General features: G+C 49.8%; 1 protein-coding gene across 2 annotated transcripts in view; it reads right to left on the reverse strand.

The window, feature by feature from the left end:
- ACOT7 (acyl-CoA thioesterase 7) overlaps positions 1–15,138 on the reverse strand; it is a 110,768-nt gene extending 95,630 nt beyond the window's left edge. The window contains exon 1 of one of the 2 annotated variants that reach the window (XM_040645704.1): positions 14,990–15,138. In XM_040645704.1, coding sequence (XP_040501638.1) covers positions 14,990–15,123 — 134 coding nt within the window. In that variant the 5' untranslated portion in view covers positions 15,124–15,138. Of the gene's footprint in view, positions 1–783; positions 992–14,989 lie in introns of those variants that run through there. The other variant, XM_008694780.2, reaches the window with a different exon arrangement.
- Between the last annotated feature and the right edge of the window lie 200 nt (positions 15,139–15,338).

Below are 15,338 nucleotides of genomic sequence, written 5' to 3' on the forward strand. Positions count from 1 at the left end.
TAAAGAGTGGGGGGGGGGGTAATACACCCACGGAAAAAAGTTTCTGTAAAGTTTGAAATAAACACAGGAAGGCCACGGAAAGCAGCACAAGGTAACGCTGCTGAAGACGCGCCCATCGCTCGAGGACAGCTTCTCTGCCCTATAGGAGCCTGCCGGTCCAACATCACAGCCAGACACCCTACCCCAGGGGGTAGCAGAATGCACATGTCCCCAGACTCCTCGGCAGCGTGTGCCCAGGGAGGGATGAGCCAGCACAGCTGTCAGCAGGCACAGCAATTTAATCTCCACCCCGCCAACGTGCCGGAGCCCAGAGCCTGCCAATCCTGAAAGCCTATGCCTCCAGCAAAGCCTGGTGGGCTTCAACCGGTCCCTGGCCGAAAAACACACTAGGTCTCCACTTGAGATGAACACACAGTGGGTATGCTCAATCAGCAGTTCACTGAACACTCAGGATTCCATTTATTAATAATAAATCCTGGGGCGCCTGGGTGGCTCAGCCGTTAAGCGTCTGCCTTCAGCTCAGGGCGTGATCCCAGGGATCTGGGATCGAGCCCCACATCAGGCTCTTCCACTGGGAGCCTGCTTCTTCCTCTCCCACTCCCCCTGCTTGTGTTCCCTCTCTCGCTGGCTGTCTCTCTCTGTCAAATAAATAAAATCTTTAAAATAATAATAATAATAATAAATCCTGAGTTATGTGGCTCAAGGCTCAGTCTGCCCTACACGCTGAACACCAGAGTAGAAAATGCCATTGCTGTGGGCACAGAAATGTCCCTGTCACCCTACCTTGGAGTGACACAGAGTCGAGACAGCAGATCAGACTTGGTTTCAACAGCCTTCATCGAAGCCCAGCATCTCTTCCCAGGACACTGGGGGCTCCTGGGCCGCAGATGCTCCCAGGTGGCTGGCTGTCTGGCGAGCGCACGGAGGCGGACAGCATAGACAAGCAGCTTCATTTTGCAGTAAGTTTACCCCGTTGCCAGCACGAGGCTTATCAGCAGCCTCCACTCCTGTCTCCCCTGCAGGCCTGACCGCCCGCCGCCCCCCCCCCCAGCCCTCCCTACAGGAATGCAGTTCTCCCTTTCCCGGTAGCCTCCTCCTGGGACTGCCCTTCCTCTGTCTGTCCACGAACTGGCAGTTCTCCTTCCGGAAGCGTCTCACAGGAGGCTTCTCTGCAACCCCAGTGATGCAAGGAATTCATGACTAGGCCTGAAGTCACCGGGCTCGGCTCTCTCCTAAGCAAAAGAGGGAGGGCGACAACAGGGCCACAGCCCATCTGTGGGATAGCAGGGCGGCAGTTCCTAAAGGGAAGATGCATTACGTGGAGTCAGGAGGCTGGAAGGGGAAGCTGTACCACTCCACGTCAGTTACAGATGCCAACAGAAGAATCATCCAGAAAGAATCATCAGCTGGGGGCTTCAGCAGAAAAAGATGCACACGGCATCTTCTCCAAGGATGCGCCTGCCCCCCTGCGCCTCAGCCAATGAGAAGCCATCGTCACCCTGAGCTCTAGCTCCAGGGGACTTTCTCCCACTTCCCCCCTGCTCCGTGAGATAACGCTCCTCTCCTCTGTTTGTTGGGCTTGCCTGGTTTTGCCATAGCTTGCTTGTCCCAAATTGCAATTCTCTGCTCTTCCCAAATAAACCCATGTTTGCTGGTAAAATAACTGACTTTTTTATTTTTAAGGTTACTATTACTTGGCGATTAGAAGTAGGATCCAGAGGCGACCCCCAACAATTCTGAGGTTGGCGGACACACAGTGCTGATACCCCCAAGGCCCACTGGGCTCACTGCTTTCCTGCTGACCCTGGATTGCCAGGGCAAGTTTTCTCCTGCTTCTCAAGCTCTGTCTCTGTGTTTGAGCTTTCCTGGCTTTATCCAGAATCTATTTTAGGGCTTTGGCCTTTCCATGAGAACTCACTCGTTTGCCCTTTGGTCTGACTTCTGTTTGGAACTGGGCTGTTCCTGTTGAAAGTGTATTGTGTTGGAATTTTTCCTTCTGCTCCAGAGACAAACCTCTAAGAAATGGGATTCCAGTCATCAAAACTGAGGGCGCTGTCCCCCACTTCTGGGATCGCAGTTGGTTTTATGTTTAAAAACCATGGTCCCTCCTCATGCACACCTCTAACTAAATGGACCAACGTAACCAAATGTAATTTAGAACTTCAATGGCCATGATGGGGAACTTTTGATCTCCCCAAACTTACTTTCTCAAAACTAAACTGGACAGCCATGGCTCTAAAACCGTCAAAACTGAATGGGACGCCTCTTTGGATTGGTATTATTGTCCAGGACTCCAAACAATAAACAACACGGTTATCTCTCGGCACCCTGTTGCGCCTAACCCCTGTGTATTACCGACATCCGTCCCCAGAGAAAGCAAGTGTTATCCTCGAACTTGATCTATGCAGTGCATCTTCAGTAACCCAGTTCATACGGAGCCAATCATCTCTTTGCTTTCACTTGGGAAGAACGTAAATACATGTGAACCCTAACGCCCCAGGCTTTCACAGATGGTCCTTACTTTTCACAAATCTTAAAAGCTAATTTGGAGGATAGAAAATTTTCTGTAGGCTCTACTTATTGTAATACGTAGATGATTCGCTGCTCCTCTGCCTTTCTCAAACCTCTTCACGAAAAGACGGCATCCACCTGGTAACACTTTTGGCCTTAAAGGGACATAAAATACCCAAAGAAAAACTGCAGTTTCTTCAAATCAGGTTTGATACTAGGAAACCTGATCTCAGAACAAGAACTATGTTAGAATCCAGGTAGGATTCCTGAACTTCCCAAAACCTAAAACTAAACGCCAATTATAAAGTTTTCTTGAATTGACTGGCCAGTTGAAATCGGATTCCAAATGTCTCTCTTGTGGCTCAATGTCTACACGCTTTACTAAGAAAAGGAAAGATCAAGGGCTCCTGGCTAGCTGAGTAGAGCATGCAGCTCCTGATCTTGGGTACATGAGTTCAAGCCTTACGTTGGGCGTAGAGCTTACAATAAATATAAAAGTAAAAATTTTAAATGAAAGAGCACAGATTTGGCGACTTTAAAGAAGAGCCTAATAAGACCCTGCCCTCAGACAGCCTAATTTTTAACTTCCCTTTTTCCTCTGTGTAAATGAGAGGGAAGGGAATGCCTTAGAGTACTCACCCACAAAACATGGGGACCACCATGGACCCACAGGTATATAGCCAACAACCAGATCCTGTGGCCCAGGAAAATCCCCCTTGCCACAGCCATTCCTGCCACCAACTACCCTGTTAGTTCAGAACACTGAAGAAATAATCACGGGATCCCCTTTAATCATCCTTGTGTGGTAAAACCACAGACATTTATACCAACAGCCAGCACGCCATGGCTCATGACTTCAGAATGCTGGTTAACAGTGAGGTTTCCTTAGCTCGAATGGGAATAGAATTAAAAATGGCCACCATCTCCAAAATTTATCAGATGCCACACTTTTGCTGGTTGCTCTGGCTACAATTAAGGCTCCTGGGCATTCTAGACATAACTCTATGGAGACCAAAGGAAACCACCTCACGGATATTTCTGCCAAAAATGATGCTGTCAAGGAAAACCATAGCCAAATCTCTGTCATGGCCCAAAGCGATGTTGTTCTAAATGGTAATTTGGAAAAATCAACAAGAGATAACCTAACAGTTGGCTCCAGAGAAGGAAAAACAGTACTGGAAATCATTGTTGGCTCAATAAAAAGAGAGGACTCCGGTTTGGACCAAATAATAATCTGGCCCTACCAGAAATTCTAAAATTCCCACTACTTACCTCTGTACATGCACTGAATCACTGGTCTACTGGCAAAATTATAGTGTTCATGAACCAATATCGGTGGAGACATTTTTGGAGGGTGTTGTGGAGAAATATTAACAAGGCTGCAAAAAGTGCTTACTTCACTTATGCACCTGTCCAAAGTGCAATCTGGGGAAACCTGTTTACACAAACAAATTTTATAAAGCTTTCCCTGACTCATAGATAGGTGATAGTCACAATTTGTGTATTTTCACACTGGCCTGAACCTTTCCCTCACAGGCGGGTCACTGCTTCCTCTGTGGTTAAAGTTCTGTTCAAAAAGGGGGCCTGGGTGGCTCAGTCAGTGAAGCGTCTGCCTTCAGCTCAGGTCATGGTCCCAGACTCCTGGGATGGAGTCCCACGTCGTCTGCTTCTCCCTCTGCCCCTCCCCCCAACTCGTTTTCTCTTTCTCTCCTCTCTCAAATAAATAAAATCTTTAAAAAAAAAAATCTGTTCAAAAAGATTTTCCCTACCTGAGTAACTCCTATCAAACTTCACTGCGATCAGGAAACCCATTCTACCAGTCGGGCGCTTTAACGAGTCTGTGCTATTTGGCTAGTTTTAAAACACTGTGGTTGTGCACACCACCCTCAATCCTCAAGGTTAATGAAACGCACTAAAGGCACTATAAAGATTCAATTGGCAAAATTTGTAGAGACCTTCCAGACACCGTGGCTGGAAGCATTGCTGTTGGTCCTTCTGAATCTCAGACTGACCCCCTTTGGAACTTATAGACTCTCACCCTTTCAGCTAAGTCACAGGCCATCCAGGGCACTTGGCCCCTGTCTCCTCTGATCCATAGTTGACAAAAGGAGATACATTCCAATATTCTAAAGGCCTAATTGCTTCTGTTAAAAATAACCAGGCTTTGGTATGGGGCACCTGGCTGGCTCAGTTGACGTAGTGTGACTCTTGATCTCGGTTGTGGGTTCAAGTCCCCACTGGGTATAAAGATTACTTTAAAAAATAATATATTTAGGGGCGCCTGGGTGGCTTAGTCGTTAAGCGTCTGCCTTCGGCTCAGGGCGTGGTCCTGGAGTCCTGGGATCGAGCCCCATATCAGGCTCCTCCGCTGGGAGCCTGCTTCTTTCTCTCCCACTCCCCCTGCCTATGTTCCCTCTCTCGCTGGCTGTCTCTCTCTCTGTCAAATAAATAAATAAAATCTTTAAAAATAATAATAATTAAATTAAATTAAAAATAATATATTTAGAAAAATAAAAATAGGGACACCTGGGTGGCTCAGTCGGTTGAGCAACTGCCTTCCACTCAGGTCATGATCCTGGGATCGAGCCCTGCGGGCTCNNNNGCAATTGCTTCTCCCTCTGCCCTCCCCCCCCCCCCGCTCCTGCTCTCTCTCTCTCTCTCCCTTGCTCTCTCTCCATCTCAAATAAATGAATAAAATCTTTAAAAAATAAATAAATAAAAGTAAAAATAAAAAACCACATTTTGCAGAGCAACCTTTTCACTCTTCCTTCCCAGGACACGAAAACCTTAAGCACCACACCTTGTAACCTGGAGATTTCGTCTGCTGGAAGACACACGTTCACAAAGACTCTTCAACCTTGCTGGAAATGCCCTTCCCGGGCACAGCTAACCAGCCCTCGCGCCACCAAATTCCAACGAATAGACTCTTGGATTCACAGGACACATCTAGGGGAAGCGCCAAACCCTGACTGGCCCTGCACACCGGCTGGTAACTGAAAGCAGAGGCTTCCCGGCCGTGAAGCCGATGACATCTGATGAGACAGCTTTCCTGAGATGTCCGGACCAGGCCTGGGCGCCTTCTCTGCGCTGTCTGTGTCTACTCTTACTTTCATGGAAAGAAAATGCCCTCGTGGGAATGAAACATGAGAGACTATGGACTATGAGAAACAAACTGAGGGCCTCAGAGGGGAGGGGGGTGGGGGAATGGGATAGACCGGTGATGGGTAGTAAGGAGGGCACGTTTGCATGGTGCACTGGGTGTTATACGCAACTAATGAATCATCGAGCCTTACATCAGAAACCGGGGATGTACTGTATGGTGACTAACATAATATAAAAAAAAATCATTAAAAAAAAAAAAAAAAGAAAAGAAAATGCCCTCGTCCACACTTCCCCAGGCCCCTCCGGAAACGGGAAACCTTTTGTGTGTGTGTGTGTGGCCTTTTTCAGAAACAGCCTCATCATGATCCAGTGACAAATTAATTTTTCACTTGCTTTTTCTGAAGGATGAGAAGGTTCGAGAGTCCCAAGTCTTTCATCTGAACTATTATTTGACTCTGGGTTCTTATCCAAATTCACTGTCTCTGAATTTGCAACCTTACAGGCTGACTTATTGGATAACATTTGTTTTTAAAAGCCGTTCTTTTGAGATAACAATACTGTTTTAATACACCTTTCAAGTTCTACTATTTTTACAAAAAGTTCAATAGCTATTGCTTTGTGCGTAGACCTGCACTGTGTCTTCCCCAATGTCCTAGGCCCATGCCTGCAGCGGGCTCCCGTGCTCTGCGCTATTCTGCCCTCGCCGCCACTCTCAGCGGGGACTTCCAGGAGGCACGCATGATTCTGTAGGGAGAACTTTCCCTCTAAGTCACCATCAGTACCCACACATATTTTCAGTTGGCTACTCTCAGACCTCGAGTCCTGCTACAGAACCACCACACAATTTGGAATTCTTATGTTACTTCGTCCGTTGTATAAATATTTTAAGTTGTATGTTTGGTTGCCTGTCAACCTTTTGTAAAAATGACGTACCCGGGAAGGAGATGATCTCCAGTGCTGTGGTCTTGATAAATATGTAGTATAGATGGGAAGTGCCTGAGAGTCCTCCCTCCTAACCTTCCTTGTTCCTCAAATGGGGCCTCAAGTGGTTTCCAACTGCCGTGCGCTTCTCCTCCAATGTAGGATGTGACAACCAGGAAAGGTCCTTCCTGGCACTGAGGGACAAAACCACTGATTAAGGGGGGCACGTGGGGGGCTCAGTCAGTTAAGCATCAGACTTGATTTCAGCTCATGTCATGATCTCAGGGTCCTGGGATGGAGCCCCAAGTTGGGCTCTGCACTCTGCCGAGCATCTATTTGAAGATTCTCTCCCCCTGCTCCTCCTCTTCTCAAGCACTTTCTCTCTCTCTCTCTCTCTCTCTAATAAATAAATAAATAAATCTTTTTTTTTTTAATGGGGTTAATGGGTGTCTCAGTTGGTTAAGCGATTGACTCTTAATTTTGGCTCAGGTCATGATCTCAGGACTGTGAGATGGAGCCCCGCATCCGATTCTGCACTGGGCGTGAAACCTGCTTGAGATTCTCTCTCCCTCTCCCTCTGGCCCTCCCCCCCAAAAAAAACCCAAAACCAAAGCAAAAACGGCATGAAAATTAAAAAGTAAAACCAAATGGAGTCAGGAGGCTAGAAGGGGGAGCCATGCCACTCAATGTCAGTTCCAGGAAGCACTGTCAATTACAGACTCCCAGAGAAGAATCATCAACAGGAAAGAATAAACAACTAAGGACCCCAACAGGAAAAGATGTACACTGAATTCTCTACAAAAAAAATCGACTATTCCTGCAGCTCAGCCAATGAGAAACTGTCATCACCGAGCTCTCTTTCAGAACCACCTCTCCTGACTTCCCCCTTCTTCTCCATAAAATAATGTTCCTCTCCTTTTTCGGATTTGCTTATGGTCTTTCCACAGCTTGCATGTCCTGAATTGCAATTCTCTGCTTTTCCTGAATAAACCCAGTTTTGCTGATAAAATAACTTTCATGTTTAAAGTTAACAGGAGGGGGGCACCTGGGTGGCACAGCGGTTGGGCGTCTGCCTTGGGCTCAGGGCATGATCCCGGCGTTGTGGGATCGAGCCCCACATCGGGCTCCTCCACTATGAGCCTGCTTCTTCTCCCACTCCCCCTGCTTGTGTTCCCTCTCTCGCAGGCTGTCTCTATCTCTGTCGAATAAATAAATTAAAAAAATCTTAAAAAAAAAAAATAAAGTTAACAGGAGGAAATGGGTGGGACTGTGAACAACACATCCAAGATTCTCATCTCCGGGGCCTGTAAGCCTCTACCACCCATCAGGCCAGACCAGGCCTCCAGCAGGGATAAGCAGCTCCACCTGGGCTGTAAGGGTCTCTCCATGGCAGGTGTCAGGAGGGCTGGGAGGCTGCCAACTAGCACAGGGGTCCTGGCAGCGAGGTAGCTGAGGAAAGAGGATGCAAGAACAGTAGAAAATTCCCATCTCTACTTCAGACATTGGCTCTCAAGCTCCAGTGGAGCGCTGAGGAAGATGCAGATTCCTGGGCCTCCAGGCCCCCAAGATGCAAAAGCCGTAGGTCTGGAGTAGGGATTCAAGAGGCTGTTTGTCTTTTCATTCCTTTTTTTTTTTTTTTTAATTTTTATTTATTTATTTTTTAAAGATTTTATTTATTTATTTGACAGAGATAGAGACAGCCAGTGAGAGAGGGAACACAAGCAGGAGGATTGGGAGAAGAAGAAGCAGGCTTCCAGCGGAGGAGCCTGACATGGGGCTCGATCCCAGAACGCCGGGATCACGCCCTGAGCTGAAGGCAGACGTTTAGCGACTGAGCCACCCAGGCGCCCCCCCCTTTTTTTTAAGATTTTATTTATGGGGGCGTCTGGGTGGCTCAGTCAGTTAAGCATCTGCCTACAGCTTGGGTCATGATCCCAGGGACCTGGAACTGAGCTCCGCATCGGGCTCCCTGCTTGGTGGGGAGCCTGTTTCTCCCTCTCCCCCTGCTTGTGCTCTCTCACTCTTCCTCCTCTCAAATAAATAAAATCTTTAAAAATTCTTTTAAATTTATTTTAGAGAGAGAGAGAGATGGAGTGCAAGCAGAGGGAGAGGAAAATAATCCCAGCAGGCTCTCTGCTGAGCACAGAGCCCAACTGGGGACTCCACCCCAGGACCCTGAGATCACCACCTGAGCCAAAACCAAGAGTCCTACACTTAACCAACTGAGCCACCCAGGCGCCCCTGTCTTTTTATTCTTTATTGTGGAAAACATCACAGCAGAGAGAAGGAAATGAATCCCCGAGTACCCACCAAAAAGCTCCACTGATCAACTGTGGTTTCAGATGCTCTGCTTCCTCTCTGTTCCCACCCACACCCCCACTCCAGATGAGTTTAAACAAATCTCAGACATCAAAGCTTGGCATTTGTAATATCTCAGCATTCCCTCTAAAAGAGAAAAACTGTGTTTAAAAACAGAAACACAGGGGCACCTGGGTGGCACAGCGGTTGGGCGTCTGCCTTTGGCTCAGGGCGTGATCCCAGGGTTCTGGGATCAAGCCCCACATCAGGCTCCTCCGCTATGAGCCTGCTTCTTCCTCTCCCACTCCCCCTGCTTGTGTTCCCTCTCTCGCTGGCTGTCTCTATCTCTGTCGAATAAATAAAAATAAAATCTTAAAAAATAATAATAAATAAAAATAAAAAATAATAAAAACAGAAACACAAAACAATTACCCCACCTAAAATATAACACCAATTCCTTGCTGACAGCGAATACCAAGTGAGTGTTCAAGTTTCCCCAATGGCATCTTAAAAGTTTTGAAATCCACATTTATGAACTGTCTTCACAATCACCCACAGCTGGAAAGATCCCAGATGTTCCCTGACTGGCGAAGAGAGAAACAAAGAGCAGGTAACGCAACTGGGCAGTGAGAAGAAAGCAGGACGATACACAGCAAGTGGGGCTCACAAGCAGAGTGCCAGGTGCATGATTCCACCCATGTGAAATTCTAGAAAAGGCAGAAACCAGAGTGATAGAAAGCAGACCTGTTTACCAGGGGTCGGGGCTGGGAAGGGACTGACGGAAAAAGAGGCAGGAGGGAACTGCTGGGGGTGATGGAAACGCTCCGTGTCACAGTTGTGGTCACTCTGCAGGTGTACACATTTGCTAAAACTCAGCGGTACGCTTAGAATAGGTGCATTTGATTGTATGCACATCATACCTTATATGGTCGTTTTTTTAAAAAGCAGAACTACAATGATCTCACCTTAAAAAAACTGGAAATTCCTTAGTACCTTTTAAGTTTCAAAGGACTTTTCAAGTTCCCCCCAAGTATCTCATCAATGTTTTAAAATCTGCATTTTGTTGATTTTCTACTTAAGTGTAATTTGCATGCAGAAAATGTGCATTTGTAACAAGCTTCCTCAGTTATTCAGATGTAGGTGGTCCATGGTGGGTGGGGGGGTTGGGGGGCGGTGACCATATAATGTATCCGCCTCCCCAGGATACCTCCGGCAGGGAGACACAGCGGTCCTGGAGGCACACAGTGCAGTCACGCGGGCTGGGCCCCCCCACCTGCAGAAGCCCCCTGCACAGGGCTGTGGCCGTCAGTCAAAGGAAACCTCGTTTGGAGTGGCAGCAGGGGGCCGGCAGGGGGCGCTCTCACACACTGCGATCTGCCTCCGCCGGCCTGGAAAAGCAGCTCCCTGCAAACGAATAGCTTTAGCTACTACGGTACCACCCCAGCAAAAGAAAGAAAGCTTTCNNNNTCCCTGGCAACAGCTCAGCCAGTGAGGGGCTGTCATAACTGGGCCAATGAGAAGCCACCATACTCTGAACTCCCAGTTTGCTCCAATAGACTTTTTGTTTGTAACAACCTTCAGAACGTCCCCCTCTCCAGTATAAAACAGCGTTGCTCTCCTTTGTTCCCCAGGCTTGCCTATGGTTTTGCTGGAAGCTTCTTTGCCCTGCAATTCTTGAATAAGCCCCCCCCCCTTTTTTTCCTGGTAAAATAACTGGCAGCTTTATTTTTAAGATTACCAGGAGAAAGCAACTTAAGGCCTGACTGAAACCAGGGAGCTGGTGGACTGTGGTGCCAAGTCCAGGGCAACGCCAAGCTGCCTGGCCCACTTACAGGGGGAGGCTGGACAGTGGGTGAGCAACAGCCCACCCAACCAGAGGTTCCTTGAGCTGCAACGGCTGCGCCTTTTTCTAGGACCTCCCCGTCCTAGCAAGAAAGGAGTCAGCACTGTGCATTGTTCTATAGAATGTTCCAGAACATTAGCTCAGGGTATGGTTTCTGTAAATCAGATTCGATGTTTTATTAATTCCACTGTAAACCCAAAGACAGAGCTCAAGGGGAAAAAATTCTAACCCATTACTATACTGGAATTCAGGTCCTTTCCACTAACATTTTGGCTACTAGATGACAGATTTACCAAAAGCTGCACCTCCTGGACACGAGGCACTACTCCAGGCATTCTCAGCACAACAGCGAACAAAGCAATCCCTAACCTCAAGACATTTCCTAGCAGATTTGCATCTAAGAGCATGCAAACAAAAAACCCCATGCAGACCTCACACACTAACCTACAATTAAATGACTCTTAGATTATCTGCCCTGGGCAAAGTCCGCACCAAGGTCCGCCTCCATCAACTAAGTGGTTTGAAAGCCAACTGCAGTCCCCAGGGAGCTTCTGAAACCCTTAGGAAATCCTTCCTCTCCCAGGCCTGCCATAAATTCCGGTTTCTATATCCCTTTACAATACTATACTGTCCTATAATGTACCCACCAGCCACAGAAGACTACGTATGTTTACTTTTTTTTTTAAGATTTTATTTATTTATTTGACAGAGAGAGAGACAGCCAGCGAGAGAGGGAACACAAGCAGGGGGAGTGGGAGAGGAAGAAGCAGGCTCCCAGCGGAGGAGCCTGATGCGGGGCTCAATCCCGGAACGCCAGGATCACGCCCTGAGCGGAAGGCAGACGCTTAACAACTGAGCCATGCAGGCGCCCCTATGTATGTTTACATTTAAATAAATTTAAATGAATGCAATTAAAAATCTGGTTCCTTCACATCTGGCCACATTTCAGGCACTCAATGGCCAGTGACCACTGGCTACCATACTGGACAGTGCAGACATGGAGCATTTCCATCACGACTCCACAAGGCCCTATTCTCCCAACAACCTGTTACATGACATGTCCTTCAACTTTATTTCAACAAACACCCGGGGTCTTCTGCTAGGGACCCACAGTAATGCCATGATTAAGCCTCACAACAAAATATAAACTTCAGCTTAAAAGGCAGTGGAGGGGCGCCTGGGTGGCACAGCGGTTGGGCGTCTGCCTTCAGCTCAGGGCGTGATCCCAGGGTCCTGGGATCGAGCCCCACATCAGGCTCCTCCGCTGGGAGCCTGCTTCTTCCTCTCCCACTCCCCCCTGCTTGTGTTCCCTCTCTCACTGGCTGTCTCTGTCAAATAAATAAATAAAATCTTTAAAAAATAAAAAATAAAAAAATAAAAGGCAGTGGAAAAACCACAGCAACAGCAACACGGGCAGGGACTAATCCACCAGCAGCCTTCAGCTCCTGGTCAAGGTCCAGGGTCTGCCCTTCAAGTCCTTGTTCCCCATCTGTAACATGACAGAGCTGGACTGGAGGGCCTCTAAGGGTCTTTCCAGGTCTGACATTCTAGAACTCTGAGTCTAACAAGGAAAAATGTAATTTGCTAACTAAACATTAATTAATATTACTTAAACCAAAGGAAATAAACCAAAATAACCAAAAGAAAAATGCTCTTCTGAGACTTTAAAGGCTGTCCCGGCACCTGCATCATAGGGCTGGATCAAAAAGAGGAGGAGACAGCATCCCACAGTGGCCTGACTGTCCAAAGTTCATGTTCTCAAAGGTAAACTGTTCTCTTTGTGAGCTCACATTCCCTTTGTGAGTTCACTTTTATAACTGCCCAGCACTGCGCCGAAGATTTCAATCCCCCCAGCCACCCTAAAGTAGGCATTATCATCTCCAGTTCACAAATAAGAGAGCTGAAGCCCAGCGAGGTTGAGGAACATGCTTAAAGCCACTCACCTACAAGAGGCAGAGCTAGGATTTGAATCCGGGCCCCTCAGCCTCTTGAGCCCGTGTCCCACTTTTTGGACAAAAAGAGCTTCCATTTACTTAGAAGGTGCCAGCCAGTCCACAGGCACTAAGATACACTTGCTTTAACACTCAGAACAACCCAGGAGAAAATGGGACACTGGAAGGCCAGGCTGCTTCCAAACGGGCGGAGGCTGAATTCATTTAAATAATGCTAATGTTTAGTTAGCAGATTACATTTTTCCTTGTTGGACTGCCCAGCTGGTTCTAACCACTGCCTTCCCCTGCCTTCCCCACCCGAGAGCATGTGACCACTCTTAATTGTCTAGAATGGTGGAGGTTCTGGCATTCTTCCCTGCTAGACTGTGAACCCCCCTTGAAGGTGGGGACCAAATTTTCCATGCCGGTCACTGTCCCTCCATGGCACTTTGCTCCTTGGAGGCATCCAGTGAGACTTGTTAAATTCATGGGCTTGGCTGTCCTAGGCCGGGAGGCTCTTCTTTCAACACGAGATATCAGCTCAGATGTCCTTAAAGGGCTCCCTGCCCTGGTATGTCCACTCTCCAGTGTCCTGGGGTTTCTCTGGGCCAAGCCCTTGTGACCACGGCCCTCTTCACAGCCCCGCCCCGACTCCCTTTGGCAGTCGTGCTGGGCACCAGACGCTCACCTCAGCCAGGTATCCTGCCCACCTGTCCCAAAGCCACTCAGAGACAATATGCAATTGTGAATATGCCAGAGGGGGCGCTGTACGCACCCAGGGTAACAAAAAGCACACACACATATGGGTAGATTGAAATCAGTATCTTCTTTTTTGGGGGGGAGTCAGTGGAAAATTCACGGGTCTGGACACAGAGGACTTGGCAGGGGCTGCCGTCAGGCTCTTGTGGCTGGATGACCTTACAGAGACATTGGGGCTCCCAGAGCCTCAATTTCCTCCTCCAATTTCCTTCCTCTCTTCACAGTGGTGAGACCCCTGTCATCCTCCCTCCCAGGGAAGGTGGGCAAACCTTCAAAAATGAGATGAGAGATACACAGGCCTTTTGCAAACGCTGAATTCCAAGGTCACTTTGGCCAATACAAGGCAGAGCCTGATTCCAAGGCCCTGACTCCGGGCCTGTCCTTTTCCCAACTCAGTTGCTTCTATTATTTTTGCCCTGAAACTTGGGAGTTGCTGGGGCCATGACGGCCACACAGCCAATAACAAAGTGAACACAACAGGGAACCTTAAAATGTTCCCTTCTCCTTAGAAAACTCAAACTGACCTTGAGGTCAGGAAAGCCTTCTGACCTGGTCAGAAGTGAGAGTGGGGTCAAGGCACCCCACTGATCCAGCACTTACTATACACACCCAGCCATTGTGTTTTCCAGAGAGATGTCAACACCCACAGGAAACCAACCTGGCTGGGACCCAAGGTCAGTGTGATGCCCAGCCTCCAAATCTGAAGAACCAGCCCCATACCAGGAAGCAGCTCATCTTCGTGGTGCACCAGGCAGGACAGCCCTGCTGCAGGCCCCAGTCCTACTGCGGCCTTCCCAGACTTCTTGCCCTTACTCAGCTCGTGCTCAAAGACCAGCGTGCCTGCTTCTGATTCTGCCCAAAGGGATGAAGAGTAACCTTGAGGCTGCCCTCCGCGCTCCAGTGGGAAATAAGCCAGCTCATGATCTCCAGCTTCCTCTCGGGGCTTCTATCTACCCAGGGCCCGTGGAAGAAGGTAGGGGTGGTCTGCTGCAAAGAACACCCCTTTGCCCCCATTGTGTACGATGCTTCCAGGCTCAATGGAGCAATAAACCGTCAGCAGGGAAGGGTATTTTCTGCTCTTCAGTTAACACCGGCTCTCCGCAAAAGCCGAGGCAGTACACTGAAGGGAATGTAGCTCTGCAGCCCCCGCCCACTCGGGTACCCACCCAGGAGCTCGCCGGGCGAGCTGGTTATCTGCGCCCCACCTCTCCCGGGATCCGGTTGGCGATGCACCACAGCCCGGAGAACGCCCTCGAATTAGGGGGGCTCAGCGGGAGCCAGGCTAGGGCTCTGGTGCGCTCGGGCACGGGCGGGGCGGGGTGTGGCGCGGGGGATGCGCACCGACCCCGCCCGGAAGGGCGCCGCGCGGATTCCTCCCTCAAACGGCCTGCGTGGCCGCCGCGCCGTCCCCGAGATGCGCCAGGGGCCGCCGGCGCTGCGGAGTTCCGAGGCGCATCCCGGCCGAGGGGGCCAGGCGGCGAGCGGGAGAAGTCGGGCCGGGCACCCGGCTGGGGCGGGGGTGGTGGGGGGAGGGCGCGGAGGGGCGCTGGCCGGGGCTGGCCGGGGCGGGCCCGGGCGCTGACTCGGCGTCCTGGCCGCCTGCCGCGCCGCGCTCCCCGCTTACCGGCAGATCTGGATGGCGGACGGGGTCTCGGCGGCGAGGCCTGACATCCCGGCGGCGGCGGCGGCGAGCGGCTGAAGAAGAGCGCAGGTGTCTGGCAGGCCTGGCGCGGAATGAATGAGCCCGGGCGGCGCCATAGAGGGGGAGGGAGGAGGCGGGGCCATAGCGCCTGTGGGGCGGGGCCTGAGCGCCGGCGGCGAATCGAACGCGGCCTCCTGAGCTGGTCCCGCCCCCACGCGCCCCGCCCCTCAAGCCGCCGCCGGCTCCCCTGGCGTCCGGTTCTGGCTGCGGCGGGGCGCGGTGGGGCGCCGCTTCTAGAAGGTTCGGCGGCTGTTGGGCGGCGCCGAGGGGG

Source organism: Ursus maritimus, unplaced genomic scaffold, assembly GCF_017311325.1.
Source record: "Ursus maritimus isolate PB19 unplaced genomic scaffold, ASM1731132v1 scaffold_32, whole genome shotgun sequence".
NCBI classification, from domain to species: Eukaryota; Metazoa; Chordata; class Mammalia; order Carnivora; family Ursidae; genus Ursus; species Ursus maritimus.